The sequence below is a fragment of the Microchirus variegatus genome (genome assembly GCF_963457635.1).
Source record: "Microchirus variegatus genome assembly, chromosome: 4".
NCBI classification, from domain to species: Eukaryota; Metazoa; Chordata; class Actinopteri; order Pleuronectiformes; family Soleidae; genus Microchirus; species Microchirus variegatus.
Genome location: NC_139805.1, coordinates 8,117,406 through 8,137,775, shown reverse-complemented (window position 1 = coordinate 8,137,775; position 20,370 = coordinate 8,117,406). Strand labels below are relative to the sequence as shown.

Sequence of the window (20,370 nt, the reverse complement as noted above, 5' to 3'; positions counted from 1 at the left end):
GGGGGTGAGCAGGGGAGACGGAGGAGAAGCAATGGAGGGAAGGGAGGGGAGGGGAGGGAGCTGACTGCAGTGAGGGAGAAAACAGAGGTATAGAGGAACCCCCTTAGCTGGCAGTAAGATGAGATCGGCAGATTGGGTGACTCATCCCCGTCTTAATGCATCTTTGTCAGTGGGGACACCTTGTTGTGCCTCCTCCTCTCTCCCCACATTCTCTCACTGCCCTGAGAATCCAGACGGAGATAACTATCACTGTGATAAAGAAATCAGGATTACCCTGCTGGTGGTAGAAAAAAAGATCAGGGGAATATTAGGAAGAGGGGGTGAAATGGCTGACGCAGCAAAGTTGACCTGGATTGGCCTAGTGCTGCCATCCTCTTAGATTAGTATGACATTGGTAATTCTTTTATTTTGCCTTTTTATGAACAGAAAAATCTGGATAGATCCCAGTGTTTCTCATCTAGGGCAATCTGAAACTAGGATTTGGGGGCTTTCCATGATTGGGTTATTGGTCGACAGCATGCCTTCTGCCTTCCAAACCACGTGCGTCCTCGCGGCATGCTGCTGTCATAATTCCCTTTGATCAAGGTCCCTAAAATGTCCTCATCCACCTTTTCCCTCTGTGTCTCCAGCTCTCTGAGCATATGGAGGAGGATGAAAAGGAATCAGGAGTGAAAAACATGTGGGAGGGGACAGAGGAGAGGAAAGAAAAAGCTAGAATAAAGATGGAGAGAACCAGAATGAAACTGAAATGTTGGTTTTGTTTGTGTCTGTTTGGGAGAAAAGATTGAGAGCACTCAGGGCTTGATTGATGGACAATCCATGCTAGTGAAATAAAGAGATCCAATCTGAAGTGATAAAGTAACCAGGGTCATAACTGAGCTACAAAGCTGCACAGCAGTTTATCACACACTGGCACTTACTTATGTAGAAATGAGCTTGTCTGTCCGTCTCTCGCTCTCTGTGTCTTTTTCTCACATACAGTTTATGTACAGGCCACACACAAACACAGCAGCAGTCGTTGTGGTAATGATGGATTGTAATAAATTACAGGGTAATACATTGTTCTTCCCCTTGTTTCCCACATAGCACGTGTCTCAGAGTGTTTAATTGCCTGTTCTGAATTACTGATGGTAATTGAATAACCCTCCACACGGGAAGGGTGATAGGCCAGAGATGAGCTGAGTCCAGGCATGATAGATGAATACAAAGATTGCATACGTACAGATGGAAGTTGTTTCTTTTTTTTCTTTTTTTGTATTTCTTTTTTTGGGGGGACTAAAAAGTCAGAAACCAGAATAAACCAGACATTAATGTCTGTCACGTCTAAGAGATTTGATAGCCTGACTGATTGAGCCTCACAAGCTGCAGGTTATTGAATGACTAACTTTAAGGGACCGTCTTGACTGTTCTTGAAGCCCCGGCTCTCCATCTGTCAATGCACTGACCTATGAAAGTGAAAAGAGCAGGAGATGAGACGTGAGTCACCTGCAGTGAGACGGAGGGAGTAAGTGCCACGAAGGAAAGACAGGAACAGAGACGGATGAACAGTGGGGGGTTCAGACGGAGACGGCAGGTGGAGGGAAGGGAGCATGAATGAAGGGACAGATGTTGAATAAATAACTGGATTGATAAATGACATCGGCATTCATCTACTGTAGGTGTTCATTAAGTGCACCTGGGTCCTGGGGCTATAACCATAAATCACCCCTTTGTTTTCATCCAGTGTCGTGTTACGGCAGACTCATGTTTTATGGGCTCCAATGGGTCTTTTAATCCTCCCGTTGTCGCTCCCACAGACAAACAGAATGAAGTGGAGATCCCGTCGCCGACATCCAAGACACGGGAGAAGAAGAAGCAGCAGAAGCAGCAGCTGATGACACAGATCAGCGGTGTCAAAAAGGTCTCGCACGGGCCCTCGCTCTCCAGCAGCAGCATCTCCCGCTTCGGTGTCAAGACCGAGAAGGAGGAGCAGCTGTCCAAAGAGCTGGAGGACCTGAACAAGTGGGGCCTGAACATCTTCACGGTTTCAGAGTTCTCCAACAACAGACCCCTGACCTGCATCATGTATGCCATCTTCCAGGTACGGAATATAATCAGCATTTTAATCACTTTAGTTTGACTATGTGATCCTGATATACTAAATATGTTTGATGTTTTTTTCCAGGAGAGAGATCTTTTAAAGACATTTAAGATCCCTTCGGATACATTTGTGGCCTACATGATGACATTGGAGGACCACTACCATTCAGATGTGGCCTACCATAACAGCCTGCACGCTGCTGATGTGGCCCAGTCCACACACATCCTCCTATCAACTCCAGCCCTGGATGTAAGTCACAATATGAAGAGTCACTTTTTATTCTGGGTGACTGGAACATTTGCATTCATCCTTTTAAAATTCAAAGTTTTCTCGCTGAGACAATGTTCTGGTAATTAATAATAAGGGACAAACTTTACAAATAAGAAACAGAGTTGTTTTTTTTGTTTTTCCTTGCCTCATTCTTCCTGCCTCTCTTTCACAGGCGGTCTTCACAGATCTTGAGATCCTAGCAGCCATCTTTGCTGCAGCTATCCATGATGTTGACCATCCTGGAGTTTCAAACCAGTTCCTAATCAATACCAGTAAGGAAAAAAATATTACTTGACATATGAAACCAAATCAGATTAAAAAAAAAAAAAAATGATATTCTGCCTATAAAATGATATAAATTGTTGTTTTCCTTTGACCTCTGTCCAGACTCTGAGCTGGCGTTGATGTACAATGATGAGTCTGTGCTGGAGAACCATCACCTGGCTGTGGGATTCAAGCTGCTACAGGAAGACAACTGCGACATCTTCCAGAACCTCACCAAGAAACAGAGGCAGTCACTGCGCAAGATGGTCATCGACATGGTAATGTATCCCTTGTTCATATTTCAGCTGTCATCTGCCACAACCTGTGTGGATTCTCTTGATGCTGAATGAGTTACTTATTGTTTTTTTGGCTCACATTTATCCAGGTCTTAGCCACCGACATGTCCAAACACATGAGTCTGCTGGCTGATCTGAAGACCATGGTGGAGACCAAGAAGGTGACAAGCTCTGGAGTGCTGCTGCTGGACAATTACACCGACAGAATACAGGCAAGTGCTCAATATATTTGTCGCTGAACATACGAGAAACCTTCTACTTCTCTATTTCCCCCTGCTTTTAATAGCACTGATCAATAGCCAATGTCGGTTACTCAGCCAGTGGTCATTAGCCAGCCTCTATCGCTGACCTCTGCTCCCACCATCACTCCTTCTCTCATCCAATCCATCTTTTTTTTTGCTTTAAAGTGCTCACTTTACACTTCACCCTTTTGGTATTTGTAGGATTTCGTCTTTATTACACCATTGTGCCATAAAAAGTGCCATTTTCTTGTTAAGCTCACACGTTTAAACCAATTCTAAACCATAGTGTGTGCATTTTTTACTCAATAGAAATGTTGTGTTATTTTGTGTTATAGGTGCTGCGTAACATGGTGCACTGTGCTGACCTGAGTAACCCCACCAAGTCCCTGGAACTGTATCGTCAGTGGACCGATCGGATAATGGAGGAGTTCTTCCATCAGGGAGACAGAGAGAGAGAGAGAGGGATGGAGATCAGCCCGATGTGTGATAAACACACAGCCTCAGTGGAAAAGAGCCAGGTGAGAAAAAAAAGAAGAAAAAAAAAGAGCAGAGACACTGAATTATGCACAAACAACAAAGGGTGAGCATGAAAGAAAACTCAATCCTAACCCATAATTATCTCTTTCAGGTGGGATTCATCGACTACATTGTGCACCCTCTTTGGGAGACATGGGCTGATCTGGTCCACCCAGACGCCCAGGACATTCTGGACACTCTGGAAGACAACAGGAACTGGTACCAGAGCATGATCCCCCAAAGTCCCTCCCCTCCCTTCTATGACCAAGGCCCGCACGGACACAGTGGAGGCACTGGAGGACAGGGAGGTGGGGAGAAGTTTCAGTTTGAGCTGACCTTGGAGGAGGAGGACTTGGATGGAATAGAGAAAGATGGCGATGTGGAGGAGGAGGAGGAGGAGGAGGAAGGGGAGGAAGATGAATTAGAGGAGGAGGAGGAGGAGGAGGAGGATGATGATAGTAGAGGAGATCGTGAATCTCCTCCCCCGGACTATTTGAACTGTCAGGATCACGAGGAGGGCAGAATGATGGAGACCACGACAGCAATAGAAATCGTGACGCATGAGGCCTCACCCACAGATACATAGGGTTTCCATCGCCAGGCTCACGTGGTGATTTGAGAGTTTTTTTGGAGAAAAACGAGGGGGAGAATCCTCTTGCAGCTGTGCTTTTTAAAAAGCCCACAGAGGCAAAGGCTTTGTTTTGGCCCGCACACGCGGGCGTCTTGCACTTGGGTGTTTGAAGCCAGACGTAGATGGACAGTTTCAGTGAAGCGGCTTCAGAGTTCTCAGGAAATAATTGCTGCGAACATTTAGTCTTGATGGACAAATGAGACTGGTGGGCAGAACTTGAAGGATGTTGGCCAGTTTGGGAAATGGTTACGTTATATTTTCAGGACTGGCATTAAATGGACATTGACACTACTGAGAGAAGTTTTGTACCTTAAGACTTTTTTTTTTTACAGATGACCTAGAAGTAGCATAGAGTAAGATCTACTGATCGAAACATGTTTGTATAGCAAGAGAAAGTGTTTACTTTTTTCCTGTAACATTTGTCAAAGGACTTTTGTGTGCCTTTTTTACAATTGTCTTTATAATAGTTTTTTATTTATTGAACACTCTAGTATGTCTGTGAAATGTTTTTTTTTGTTTTTTTTTCCTTCTTATCTGAAAGAGCAAAATCCTTTTTTTTTGTATGTTAAAGAGAGAAGAGTCTTCCATGTATTGGGCAATAGAGAAATCCAAAACAAACAACTCTTGGACAAATTCATGAACACACACACCCTACGCACATTTGTTTCCTTCACACATGGAATTCAAACTCATGTATATTTGTGGTTCATGTCCTTGTTCGTCTGTTGCGTTCTATATTAGAGGTCAGTCAACAAGTGTCACAGTGATATGCACCACATCTATTTTCATACTCTATCCACTTCATAAAAATTTCGGTCTGCAGACCATTTAATGCTTCCAGCCTTTTCACACCAAAACTTGACTTCATGTTAAACCTGTGTGGTCAGGTATTCCTGCTAAATGATTTACATATTAGGCACATGTTTGTTTTTTGCAACAGTGCTTCGATGTCTGATAAAATGAAGTCTGCCAAGGACAAAATGCACAACAGCACTGAGTCTATTCTTAGCCCACAGGTATGCTGCAGTCCTAATAATCCTGTTAGTCGGAACGGGTCCTGACCCCAAACCTGTCTGATGTAACGACTGCTGCCCCCTTTGCATTCAGGCCCAGACCAGAGGATAAAGGTGCTGGTATGAAAGGCACTGATCTGTGGCACTATTCACAGTTTACAAACCCTTCACAGCTTCATCGGCACAAGCCCAAAAACAGTCAGGCTGGTTATTTTCCTTCCTTCTGAGAAAAAAAAAACTCCCTCCAGAGCTGCTTCTGCTCACTGACGTCAATTGATTTTTTTTTTTTCTTTTTTCATCATCCCCACTGTATCAGGTTTCCAGGACAGTTAGGTTTGTAATAATATGATAATATGGAGCTGGGAAAAAGCACAGCAGACAGTACTGTTCTCTCTAGTTACAATACTGTTTATATTCGGGAAACGCTGGGTTAAAAAAATGGTTTGCAGACCTCACTTTTTCTTATTCCTGTGGCTTCTTCCATGACTGAAACTCGTGGACGTTTAAATTGCATCTGTCGTCATTTTCATGTTAGTTTACTGATATACTCGAAAAAGGTACTTCATCTAATTTCACCCCAGCATGCTTCTAAGTGGCAATCGTTGTGTGCAGTATGTATGAATGGATGGTTTTGTGTGCGTGTGTGTGTGTGTGTGTTTGGATGTGCTGACTTTGTCACCAGGCCTTACCCCCCCGACCCCCACCCACCACCCGGCACTCACTTCACATCTTTGTCGCTACTGCTCAAGTCGGTCCTTTTTGCTGTTTATAACAGTGTGTATTTATTCTATATTTTAAGCTTGTAAATAAGAAATACTGTGTAAAATCTATTTTAATTTATATGCACTTGCATTACCTGGAAGTGGTGGTGTGTAACGTGTAGAAGACTCTGGATTAGAGTCTCTTTATAGATGTATTACTATATAGATATATGCTGTTCACATATACATATATATATATATATACATATATATACATATACATATATATATATATATATATATATATATATGTGTGTATACATATATATATATGTGTGTATATATAGCAGAGCAGCGGCTTGACATGATGTTGTCACATGGGAACCTTGTAACTCTTAAGCAACCTCTTTGTTTCCTGTAATGTCAGACACAAATGAAAAGACTTAATTAATATTATGCATGAATATAAAACCAAAAAGGTTCTCACTTACAGTAAGCATCGTTTTTGAAAAATCTTTCCGTATAATATCTGAAAAAATTAAATTCTCCTTCTTCTGTTGTTTAAATCTGTGTAAGATAATAAGTAAGCTCAGTTGCATTTCTTGAAAACAAAAAAAGGAAAAAAAAAAAACTGTCCTCCGTTTTTGCGATTTAAGTAAAGACCTCCTGAGTTTTTTGAAGGTACAAGGTTTTCATCTGACAGCAGAACTTTTGGTGACCCAGAGGAAACATAGAGGACGTGTTAAACTGCAATAGGATATTGGAAATAGGATAAATAGCTTCCTTCCTCTCAGCGTTGGTCACGGATTCGAGGCCAGACACAGATTAGACTGACAAACACAACACTCCTTTTACACTTTAACACACGTGATGTAAAAGTGGGCGAGAATGGACAGCGCTGGTAGCATGCTACCACACAGACCTGAGTCGTTCTGAATTAGCGTCATGATTAACACATAATCTTATGTATCTGATTGTGATAACGTGTGAACTCTTTCTGACCAAACTTGTTAGCGGTTTTGAAATTCAAATTTGTCAGTATTAACATTGTTTATCTATGTTCAAGCTTTTATTGGTCCTAGTTGTGTCCAAAATGGATAGCCAGACTTAGCACTATCTGCATGAAAGATGGAGTTTTGTTTTTATTTTGTTTTCTTTTTTAAAAATCGTCAATAATATGTTCACCAGTCCACCAGTTATTGCAGGTGGGTTATTAAATGTTTCACACAATGTATGGTATTATATTGTATATTGTGTTCAAAAATAAATCTGAAATACCTTTTCTATGAAGTGATTAAAAGTAAAGCATGAATATACCTCTGCCGTTTCTGCTGTTTTCTCCTCATAGCTCAAAATGTGGTTGACGTCACGCTTCTGCTGGGTCCTCATGTGTTTGTCGTGTTTCATTAGGCTGATACAACACTCAGCACCTGGGTCTGGTGCCTGGGTCTAGCATGTAAAACAGTATCAACATTAAAAAAAAAAAAAAAAATCACTGCTTCAGGCCCTGAGAGGCTTGTACTGTCAAACATAAGAGATGTGAACATATTTTTACCGACCGTCTGCTGTCCCACAACAATGACAATTTATCAGATTGCAATCCAGCAAAGTCAGCTTTTTCCATTTCCTTTTCCTACCTGGCATCTCTCTCAAGTGACTGTTTTATTCAGAGAAATACTAATAGTGTTATAGAATTCAATTCAATAATAATAATAACCTTTGTGTCTGTCAATAGAAAACTGTAAATAAAACAAGGACCTAAAGTTTCATTGCACTCTTAAGTAGTAGTAGTAGAAGTATGTTACCAGTAAATGACTTTGGTATAAGTTGAAGTCACTTTTTCAAAATAATATTAGTTAAAGGTGAAGTAAGTAGTTTATAGTGACATCTAGAGGAGAGTCTGAAATTTACAACAACGAACTGCTCCTCTGCTCACCCCCTCCCTTCCCTGAGCGCTACGGTATCCGCAGCCGGTCAAACGTCGTCCTTGTCGTCTTTCTCCGTGTCAGCAGATGAGGTTCTAGTATTTATTCAGATGTATAAGTGTGTCTTTTGTATATCGGGTTAGGGTTACCTCAGACTTCCTGCTCCGTCAGTGGAGGCGGGACTTCCGCTACAAGTAAAGCGACGCTTGTTTTGTTCTCTCGCGTTTGTCCTTACAGGCTCCAGTAGAAACATGGCGTCTCGCTGCTAACAGTGGCTATGCAACAGTGTTATTTTACATGACTTTTTGAAACACTACGAAAATGAAACAAAAACTATTATACAGCGACTAGACAATGCAGGAGCACATAATATGTATAAAAGAGTGGATTTCGGGTCATATAAACCCATAAATACTACACAGTGTCCCTTCAAGTATCAAAGTATCAAAAGTAATTTGCTGCTATAAAATGTACTGTAGAAGTAAAAGTTTTTTTTTTTTTTAAAAGTGCGGAGTAAGGATTGAGCCATAGGGAGAGTTGTCTTTCAACTGTAAGGTTGTGGGTTTAATTCCTGGCTCTGCCAGCCTATATGTGTACTTGAGCAAGACACTTAAACCCATGTTGCAGCGTGTGAATGACATGAATATAGTGCAAAGCAGATCATCAAGAGGAGAAGCTCGATATAAAGAAGACAAACATTAAACTCTTCTTCTTCTGATTTTATTTGCTAGTATTGAATGTTGTATAGTAACAAAGTAAAGTATTTGTACTTTGTTACATTACAACACTGCACTTTCCCCAATGGCCGTGCCGTGCTGCGTAAGAAGAAGATGTGACTTCGTTAAATTCTTATGTTTGACAACTGTGATAATCCCGACATTACAACATCGCGGTTGGGTAAACTCCCACAGTAAAGTTCCCACAGTTATTCAACCACCAGCTAAATTAATCAAGTTCAGTTCTGTGGGGGGAAAAACCCACCGAACCTCCAGTCCGTCCTGGAGAGAGAGAGAAGAAAATGAGATGATATCATGGTGTGTGTGTGTGTGAGCACATCTGTACTATGTTACTCCTCATTCTCTTTGATGTGCCCCGTGTTTGCAGCATCATCATCACAGAGGTTTGGCTCTAATGTGCAGAGACAAGAAGAACACTGTGTGACACAGACTCGGCACAGGCCACACACACACACACACACACAACCTGACACGACTGTCCTGATGCGACACGAGGCGCTTGCAGGCGTGCGAAACAAACACACACAAACACACCCACACAAGGCCGGCAAACACAGCTCCTTCTCGCATATGTTGAGAGATTTATGTGCAGAGACACACGAAAAACACCTCCTCCAACTGGATATCATCATGGTCCCAGTGCAAATGTCACAAAGGATTATTTTCCCCCCGCACACACTCAAATTCTATTTCATGCTTCGTGTTCTATTTCACTGGAGGCCTGGGAGAAACCTCGACTGCAGTGAGCTGATGTGACTATTTTTCAATGGGCTTTAAAAGACAAACACTTTCCAAACAATTTCCTCATGGAAGAAACAAAAAGCCTCGTGCTCAGCAGGAGAAACAATGTTGTATGTTGTCCAAAGTTGGGGTCATTTTGACCATACAGACAGCACCACAGCTAAACTGTAAAGTCTAACGAATTAAATCATTTATTGAGTGTCTTGGTTTTTTACGTGTATTCTTGTGTCTTGTAATGTGAGGGTTTGTGTTTTTGCAATGCTTTTATTTTGTAGTCTTTCCTCTGTTGGTGTTGGTTCATAGACTTCCTGGCAGGTGCAGTGATTGCTGGCTGATTTATTCTCATTCAACCCACCTGTGGCAGCTGTTCCTGGCTCGCCGAGTACTGGAGCTCCAGTCTTCTGCTTGTGCTTCAACCCTGGCCTGCTGTTGATATAGAGATGTTTCTAGTACTAAGTCTATGTGGTGTTTTTTTTTTGCCTTCCTACAGAAGTCTTGCCATTCATGGAGTACACAGACGTGTTGGACCACCACCACCTCTGCCACCGTCGCTGCCTAAATCCAGCCCTTGTTTTATCACAACACTCGACTGGTCAGTTTTTTATTTTCTCCTCTAAAGGATAAGTCAGGCTTAAGGACACTTAACTCCCTGGACAAACCCGCGTGTCCTCTCGCAGATGCTGTGAGATTACTTCCTGAGTCAGTGTTTTTTTTTTTTGTTAAGCCTTTATCTGTTATCTTTGACCCATTTACTTAAACTTGATATGTGTATAAAATAATCTCCATACGGTTCTAATATTTCTCCAAAAATCAATAACACCATCGTACATGAAGCTAGAACAAATATGTATCAACATTTCTGGAGAAAAATAAAAAATATCTGGAATCTAAGTGGGGTTGGAGGTCATGGTGTTTAGTTTAGGTCCAATACTAACCATTAGCTGTGGTCTTCAGCTCTGTCTCCTGGGGCTTCCCCTTAACATTATCTGTAAACGATGTGGCTGCTAAGTTGCTTTCTTATTGCGACACTGTTATGGTGGTTTGTTTAATATGTGGGGAGCATGTACACGGACGAGGTGAAAAGGCAACGATGGTTTATGAAGCAATATTTCCAAAGAATGTCCCGTTTGCCTGCTTTTTTTTTCTCACCAATGACTGGATTGGAGAGACTGTGGGCTAATGTACAGTGGAGCGATGAAATACAATATTGTCCAGTTAGTCATTTCTGTTTTTGGACTTGTGGTTGTTTTTCGAAATCAGTGGTTAGCACTCTTGCCTTTGCAGCGAGATGATCTGGGTTTGGAACAAGGGCCTTTCTGCATGGAGTTTGCATGTTCTCCCCTTGGGTGGGTTTTCTCGCACAGTCCAAAAACATGCAGATGTGGGGATTAGGCAAATTGGACGCTCTAAATTGACTGTAAGTGTGAGTTTGTCTGTGTCCTTGTGATGGACTGACAACATGTCCAACGCGTACCCCACCTTTCACCTCATGACAGCAGGGATTGTCAGTATAGCGACCCTCCGTGACCCTCATGTGGAGGTTAAAGTGGTAGAAGATGAATGAATGAGGACACAATATTGAGAGACAATAATCAAACCTAATGTAAAAAAAAAAAAAAAATGAATAAAACAAAGTCATGCTTGTGTAACGTCCATGCATGACCCTCCATATCCAATGTCATAGTGATCCATAGCAGATTACACGTAAATCCACGACAACCTCGTTTTTAAAGGAGAATCATGAGTGAATTATATTAACATGGTCTCTTTTAATTTATTTATTGCCTCTCATGATCTATTTTCATCTTTTGGCTAGATGAGTTGTCATATAAGCCCACGTAAATATATTCCGGTCTCCTCTTGACACCTTTTTAAATCTTATGCATGTGCACTTAAAATGTTCTTTATACAAAAACACTTGTCTCCTTCCACCTCTCTGCCCCACTATCCCTGTCCTATTTCCCACTCCGGATGTCTCTGCTCTTCGCGCCTGTGACAAAATTACTCTTGATTTGATTTCACTACTTGCGTAAATGTGACGAAAGACCAACCAACATATGGGACACCAGGCCTCCGCTGCCGATGGCCGAGTTATCTGAAAGGTCTAAAAATGGAGCACATCATTCCCACTAGTACTACTGAAGTAAATGACACCATGAAGATCCTCCCCTGTGTGGCACAAAGGAAAGGATGAGGGATATTTTGGGGCCAGGAAAGGAAATGTTCGCTCATCATATCATCTATACGTGAACGGATGAGACGCAAGGGAAAGAAAAGGAGGAGAGTGTAAGGGTGAAGAGATTGATCGCCAAGTAAATTCACTTCAAATGCCGTACATAAATTTGTGATTGATTCATCAGCTTAATAAATATGTATTGGTTTATGGCTGGAAATGTGTTCTGCACAACTGTATTATACTAAATTATACTGTCTAAAATGTTTTGCAACGGTTTTTAATTTTTCAAAATCTGTTCCCTGTGAGATGAAACTATGCTTGTAAGTAGGGATGGGGATCAGTATCCGTCCAATACTGGTCAAAATCACTGGAATGGATATTGAACAGATAAAAAAATGTGGAATCTGATCGAACCCGAAAATCCTATATATATATATCATGCTTCACTATGCACACTGTGAAGCATGATATATGCTGTTAAAATGTAAAGAATAAATAAATACAATAAAAATCAGTATAAGTATTTTAGCTGAGTCATGTTTGGGTCGTTTGTTTCCTTTTGGGAGAACAATATTTGTTACACAGTTGGAGAATTATGTCTTTGAAATGTAAAATAATGTCTTAACAGCTTCATAGTTCATAGATGGTCTAAAATGACTGTATTGGAATAATATCGGCATCGGGAGTTACTAGTCCCAAACCCTAAATACAGTGCACGGTTATTATAGAAAACAATAATAATAAAAAAACTTAATTAAATAATAAATAACTAAATTCAACTAAAATAAAAACTAAGTTTAAATAACCCCACAATTAACTGAAACTGAATTATGTGTTTATAAATCAAATTAAAACTAACTAACTTATCACCTTTTTGATTCCTGCAACTGGCAAAATTAAAACTAAGCACTTACTTTCGCTCCATTCTTTTTAACAATGAAAATGGACAATTTTATCAGCCTATAATTGTATCACCTACGCATGTGTGGCAAACCATTGTTTTTGTTGTTTATATCAGTAATTTTATTTCCACCCCTGTATTATTTTTATCTGCATGCCATATGTAAGAATGACAAAAACGGTTACTACATTCAAATTCAAAATACCGAGGTCTTTTAGGTTTCAAAACATAAACATGATTTGCATTCTGCAAAATATTTTTTTTAATGCGAATATTTTGGCTGTACTGTTGTTGTTGGTGAGTTCAGTTTGTTATATGAACATTATTCCTGAGTCTATGTGACATATTAAGAGGATTCAATGCCCAGTTGCTTTAGATTTATTACATAATGCACCTTTAACTTTGAAAACCAAATAAAAAGAGTTAAAAAAAGAAAACTGAGTTCATAACTTAGCACAGAGTAGCTACATAAAGAACAGATCACACATGGGGTTCAGTTCAGTGCCTAATCTTTTCAGTCTTATCGTACCCTTGTTATGGCTGTGCAGGGTTAAACATCTTCTCTTTGAATGCAAATGATGTGGCCCCTGCTTCTGCGTCACTGTGGTTTCAGAGCTGTCTGTGGGAGCAGCTGGGTCAAAACACTGCGGCAGCTTTTCTCAGAGGAGTACACTGTTAAAAATGACAGGCCTGCCTATTGATTTTAGGCCACAAAATATTGAGCTTTTATTATTAATACACTGATGTGTCTTCCAGGTTTGTCATTGCAAAAGCTAAACTGAGCGGTAGAAACAAATAAATTAGCACAAGGCTAAAAACTTGTCCGTTTTGGTTGTTGCTCCAGTACGTGGCTTCTAGGATAAAGGCAACTTGATGCCCCTCTTTTGTCCCCCGAGGCTACATTAACTTGTAAGTGAAGCAAGTAAATCAGCCTCACATGTGGCTATTTATACCCCCTCGAGTCAATTAGAGGTGAGATGATGAAGTGGCTGAGGGTTCAGAGAAATGCCACTGACAGCCTGTTTAAAGAACCTCGTCGAGTACTCGCTGTACTCGCCACAGTGATGAGGGCACAGGTATAGACACGGCAACACTTCCGCGGTGTTAACAGTGCGAAGACAAAATCTCAGTGTTGTATCTTACAAAGATGAGATTGTGATGGTCTCAAGCATGTTGATGTACAGAACCAGTGGTTCAGGTGAGGTTTAAAGGCTCAGTGTGTGACATCTAATGGTGAGACTGCAGAATGCAACAAACGAGCAAAGCTCATCAGAGAACTACGGTGGCCTGACCATACCAGAAAGTCATCAATAATCATTGTTGACTTCATCCATCTAGTACATTGGTTCTCAAAGTTCGGCCCGGGTGCCAATGGTGGCACGCAGAAACATTTCTGGCGGCCCGCAATGAATTACAGTTGATAGTTTTAATCCAGGAGCTACTAAGCTTGTTAAATGTTTATTGGACATTAGTGGATACAGACCAATAAGTGTAACCTGTAGAACTGCAATCTGGTCATTAAAATTATTACAAATGGGATTTCTTTCAGTTTTTTTTCCCTTTTTTTTCCTTTGGCAGCCCTCAGTCCAACGTTGGGTTCCTAAATTGGCCCTCAGATATAAAAACTTTGAGAACCCCTGATCTAGATTATGAGTTTCCCATTGATACAAATGTTTTAAAGTTGCTATGGAATAAGCTCCCGCTTTAAAATGTGAAATGTCTGCTCTCTGTTTCTGTTTTTCCGTTACCGCAGTATTAAAATGACAGTACAAGGTGGCAGCTTTCATATTGCAAAGCATATAAAAGGCCTATACCAGTGCCCACTGCACTAAGACACAAGGGAAGCTCAGCTCCCTCTAAAATGTTGTTTTTCAAATGTCACTTCCTCGGAAGCTCAGCTTCTCTGGGAGTCAATGGAGCAGTGGGTGGGCGCGGATGCTGGACTTTTGCATAATTATAGGAGGAACTGTCTGAAAAGTGGGACCATTTTTTGACTGATGGCTTTGCAGAAACTAACAGAGCCTTTTCTGCCTCAGTCCTGTGTGTATTTTGTGAGTGAAGTCTGTAGACAAATAGCTGGTCGTTGTGTGTCGTTGCTCAGTGATACAGATCATTTTCATTCGTACTTATACACTGTAAATAAAAAGACTATTATAGCATAAATAACTAGGACTGAAATGAGATTCCCCTTTGCACAAACCTACTCATCCTAAATATTACACAGTGGGATTCACAGCTCCTGGAAGTTGGATATAGCAGTTGGGTTGTGCTATATAATGATACATGACAACAGTATTGTATTTATTTATAGCCAGATTTTCACACGTTTGAACAGCATCTTGCATTCGTCCACATAACTTATATGCTGGCAGGAAATCTGCATGAAGGCAACACAAACTAACATGGAAAATGAACATGTGGGGTAATTCTGTACAGGACTAAGATCAGCCAAGTCAATACAAGGAGGTTGTGAAGGGGCTTCATCATCATCTGACAGAAAAATAAAAACATACCACAGACAAATCTCTCACCACCTACACGAGAATCGTGTCAAAGATAAAGAAGGGAGAGCCACAAAATCATGACCTGGTACTCAAAACAAAACCCATACTTGGATGTTGCAGTGGTCTTTTCCTTGCGGTAAACCATATGTTCATAGATCAGCAAAGACACTGCCCTAATTTACATACAGTAGCTGAGGAAAGGTATAACAATGATTGTCATTATGTGTATATAGATTTTTGGTGTAGCACGACTCTACTTGGAAACTGTCCCGAGTCGACTTGGTTGAGAAGCTTTGGAAGGATGATTCCATTCAACGTGTTCTCAGTGTACCTGTGTGTTTACTGCAGCACAAGGATACACATATAAACAAATATTACTAAAAGTGTTATGAACTATACAGAGGTGGAAACAGACGGAGCGAAGACGGGGATAGATATTATAGAATTTGCTCCGAGTGTTTCCAGAGGCCACAAACATGAGCCAGGACACAGACAGAAAACAGAGACTTTTGTATCAGGTTTTAACTGCGTCCAATTAAACGTGTCAACTTTTGTTTGAGTTGCTATGTTTATCGAGCACAAACTGCTCAATGTGGTTAAAGATAATGCGATGCTTGCAAAAGAAAACAGAACTCATGAGATTCTCTATTCTCTCTATTAAATTCCTTTTAATCACTGATATACAAAACAGTGGTTCCATTGCTTTCTATAGAACAAGTGTGAATGAATAATCTTATGGGATAGCAAGAAAGGGGATTGTGTGTTGTTCCGTTGTGTGACCACTTTCACAGTGGTTTTCTGTTTACCTTCTCGCTGCTTCTTCCACAGCTGTGTCACTGAGCCCTATGGGTATATTAATCTAACCTTTACGAATCATGTGTTGCTCTCACGCACTCCTCCCAAATCACAGAGGTCTGCAGCACATGGGAACAATTCTTGGTTTGCGTGAGAGTCTGTGTGATGACACAGGCCTGTGTGTGTGTGTGTGTGTGTCTCACTCATTGTTCCCTCCATCACTTCCAGTAATATGCTGTACTTTTAGAGCAGTTATTGCTCATGGCAGTCGTATACAGGTCAACTACAGGGCTTGAACCGGGGCTGTGCTGTTTTAGAACGTTTTGTGCTGTCCTAGCATCACAACTAAAAAATGTAATGGCTTTTTTAAAAAAAACAAGATCCTATTAAAATTAGAAAATAAAAACAGTGATGCTCACAGCATTGCACTGGTGGTGGTGTGAGCCATAACAGGAATTGGTCTGCATTAAAGTAAACATATTATACCCTATATAATATAGGGAACTAGTTTTTTACCCCAGGTTAAACTAGTTTCTGATGACCTAATGAACATGTCTGTGACATGCTTTAGTCAAAATACCATGGAGTTTGTTGGTTATGGTTGCTGTGGAATACTCTTCACATGTGAATATACACCCACCAGCCACTTCTTTAGATATCATATGTACATGTGTAGACGTCTGATGCTGTAGCTCATCTGCTTCAAGGTTCAACATGCTGTGCATCCAGAGATGAGTGATTTCTATATCATTTCGAACCAGTCTGGTCATTCTCCTCTGACCTCTGGTACGAAGACGTTTTCACCCACAGGACTGTCTGTGGCTCACTGAATATGTTCACCCTTTTCAGACCCTTATCTGTAAACTATAGAGATGGTTGTGTGCAAAAAAATCCCCAGTAGATGTGCAGTTTCTGAAAAGCCGGTCTGGCAGACACACTTATACAGCATTCAATCTGAATCTGATCCTCAGTTTGAACTTCAATATGTCACCTTAATATGAGAAGATGCCAGGTTGGCACAGTGGTACAGTGGTAAACACTGTTGCCTCACAGGAAGAAGGTGCTTGGTTTGGTCAGATCGGTTCCTTAAAGGTACAATATGTAGTATTTATGGGTTTATATAACCCAAAATCCACTTTTTTATACATATTGTGTGCTCCTGCATTGTCTAGTCGCTGTATAATAGTTTTTGTTTCATTTTCGTAGTGTTACAAAAAGTCATGTTAAATAACATGACCGCGGACCACGGTTGCATAGCAACCATTAGCAGCGAGACGACATGTTTCTACCGGAGCCTGTAAGGACAAACGCGAAAGAACAAATCAAGCGTCTCTTTACTTGTAGCGAAAGTCCCGCCTCCACTCTCTCCGCTTCGTCTGCTACGGCCGCGGTAGCTCGCCCTCTCCCTCGCCTCACGAACCTCATCTGCTGACACGGAGAAAGACAACGAGGACGACATTTGACCAGCTGCGGATACCGTAGCGCTCAGGGAAGGGAGGGGGTGAGCAGAGCAGCAGGTCTTTGTTGTAAATTTCAGCCTCTCCTCTAGATGGCACTATAAACTACTTATTTCCCCTTTAAGGCAGTGTGCTCTGTCCACCTCAAAATTTCATTGTGCGATTTTGGTTGTATAATGACAATAAAAATGATTTCATGTGATTTTTTTGTGTTAGCAGTTGAACTGGTGTACCTAAGGCTCGGACTCAGTAACTTTAAAAAGAAAAGCTGACTGATAAACTCACTTGTAACTCGTACCATTACCTTCAAGTTTAAATACTACAAACATTAATGGGTGCATGTTAAACTTGTCCTATCAGGCCAAGAGGTTGGACTGCACATTCTGTGACGCAGATTTTTAGGTCAAAGGCCCTGATTTGTTTTGCTCAGTTGAGCTAAGAATGTGCAGCATCTCAGTCTGGACGCTGTGGCCGAAGACATCTTGAACACTGTTTTGATAATATAGGCCCGTTCACACAGGAAGGGATTGTCCGGTGCACGGGAGGGAATGTGAAAGAGAGAGAGAGACAGAGAGATGCTGTGCATTAGAGTTTTTCTAACCTCGGCATTCTGTGGAACAGGTTTCCATGACAACTGTGCTGGAGTTGAACACTGAGACGCATTCTCTAGCCTCTTGTGGTATAGCTGTTTGATAACATCTCCACACAATACCATGCAGGCAAAGTCTTGTACGGCAGGTAGCGATACTGATAAATCCTGACAGACACGTGCAGATACACAATATGAAAGCTCATAAATGCACATAGCATTGGCCCCATGTGCATAAAAAAGGACAAAAAAGAGGGAACAAATGGAAAAGATTACTAGACAGGAACACCAATAACTCAGCAACTACTCAGATTAGAAATTACTTAACAATTACATAATCATTTAAAGAGAAACAAAACATCTCACAAAAATATTTGTTCCATGTTACCTTCTCTTTCATGTATATTTTATAGTCCTTTATTGATTATTCTGATATCATAAGGAAGATAATCCCAGCAGCCCTCTAATCCCTGACCCTGCGCGTGTGCATGCACAAACACCCAACAGACGAAAATGTGACCGCCATGTCCACAGAAACCGTACATTAACATAGAGATCATTCATAAAACATTGCTTAAGTTTGGTTTAATTCAGATTAATTGGCCTCACAACATGCTGCTGCACATCTCTTGGTGGAGGAAATCAAATGTGAGTGAACAGGGAGAGGCTTCCTTGTTGCGCAGCAATGTTGGACTGCACGTCAAAATATTGTGCTTAGCTGGAGGAAGCTAGTTTCCTGGACTGTGATGATGAATTATCAGTGAGTTGTGTGAGTGGCTGCGTAGGCAGGTGTATGAATCAGTGAAAAAGTCAGACGTAGCATTTATTCAGCCATTTATTCTCTGTAGGTATGAATAACTAATTGCCTCATAATGACCTACAGATATGAAGGATATGAACAAGTTATGTCAATCTTTGGTTACAGAAGAGCTTTTCTTTTATGCTTTCTGTCCATGCTGTTCCCAATACACACCTTCCTGCACTTTCTTCTTTTTCTGCTAGTGGTAATAGTAGTAATAATATGAGTAGTATTAGTTGTAGCAGTGGTTAGTAGTAGTACTTTTACTAGTACTAGTACTGGTCCACATTCCAGTCCAGTAGGAGACGGTAATACTATCTGTAACCTGGTTATCTAACGCTAATATACCAAAAAGAAGAAGAAATAATAATAATAATAATAATAATAATAATACTGAAAATTAATCCAAAAGTTAAGAGACATTAAATAAAGTTTGAGCTGATTATATGTCAATTATTTAAAGCAACATATTTGATGAGGGTATAGATTAGGATATAAGTTTTTTTTTTTTTAATAATAATAATAGTATTACTATTATCATTTTAAGCAGTAGTAGAATTGCTAACATTTTGATCCACATGCCATACCAGATGGTGGCGGTAATGCGCCAAATCGTTGTTTGCCAAACGCCATGAAATCCTCAAAAAAGAATGTTGAAAATGGGAGGAAATTTTGTGATTGTTCAACGTCAAGAGATAAGTTGGAGTATTGTTGTTTATCGCCGAGAAAAACGCTTGGCTCTAGCTCACTTTAAACGGCTTTAAACTGCTTTAAACGGCTTTGATTCAAATGTAGACACCGTTGCAACAAGCTAAAACTGTTAAACTGTTATACCAGTCTCAAGTTCTCCTACCACACCGAGCCTTAGTGTGTCATTATAATATATCAACCCTCGCTTTAAATGCTTTTACCCTAAATTAAATTAGTACTTAATACTTAATTAAATGAAGTATTTCATACAACACAGTCGTCCAATATCTGTGGATTTGTTCAGGTGCAGGCACAAAATGACAGTTATAGTATAAACAAAAATCATATGAAACTGTCAACTTTGTAAGTTTGTAGATTGTAATGAATGGATATGTTTTCCCATATATTATTTAGCACAAGCTGAGCATAATGTTAAAATCATGGAGACTGGACCTTGGTTGTGTGACAATTCAGCATTGAGTCACTTGTGTATGATGATCACACAGGAACTGATATCATACTGAGAGATTTAATTTATGAAAGTAAATAAAATGACCTATCAGGAATTTACAGCAAATGATGTAACTACTCTCCCCAGAGCTGGCCTGTTCTTGTAACCATGGAGACCTGGCACATTATGTCTTACTTCCCTAAAACTGAAACAGGAAACAGAAACAGGCTTTTTTTTTGGTCTCAGGAGTCAGTCTTTATTGTACATGTATGAGTCAGAGAATTGGGAGAAGATTAAAACCATGTTGGTGTGTTGTTGCTGCTGCTGCTGCTGCTGCTCCATCATCTGACATCATTTTTATGAGCTGAGATAGACGCTGACAGACTGTGTCCTGCTGTGTTTTACCGTCATGTTTAGCCAATATCACGTCCAGTTAGGGCCATTTAATGAAATAACATTCCATCATCCAACCATGGAACGTTATTAATGTAATCTACTGTATGTTAAGTGTTTCTAAGCTGCCTGTGCTGCCCAGGTGAAAGTGCTGTGCAGGAAATGAAACAGCATTGTTTGCAAAACAGGAAGATTAACA

The 20,370-nt window shown here is 40.6% G+C and overlaps 1 protein-coding gene across 1 annotated transcript in view; it reads left to right on the top strand.

The window, feature by feature from the left end:
* pde4ba (phosphodiesterase 4B, cAMP-specific a) overlaps window positions 1-4,254 on the top strand; it is a gene marked incomplete at both ends in the record, with an annotated part of 141,656 nt that extends 137,402 nt beyond the window's left edge. The window contains 7 exons of the mRNA XM_083887613.1: window positions 1,797-2,080; window positions 2,165-2,329; window positions 2,523-2,622; window positions 2,738-2,892; window positions 3,000-3,122; window positions 3,488-3,670; window positions 3,781-4,254. Coding sequence (XP_083743739.1) covers window positions 1,797-2,080; window positions 2,165-2,329; window positions 2,523-2,622; window positions 2,738-2,892; window positions 3,000-3,122; window positions 3,488-3,670; window positions 3,781-4,254 — 1,484 coding nt within the window. The remainder of the gene's footprint in view (window positions 1-1,796; window positions 2,081-2,164; window positions 2,330-2,522; window positions 2,623-2,737; window positions 2,893-2,999; window positions 3,123-3,487; window positions 3,671-3,780) is intronic.
* Window positions 4,255-20,370: the final 16,116 nt, after the last annotated feature.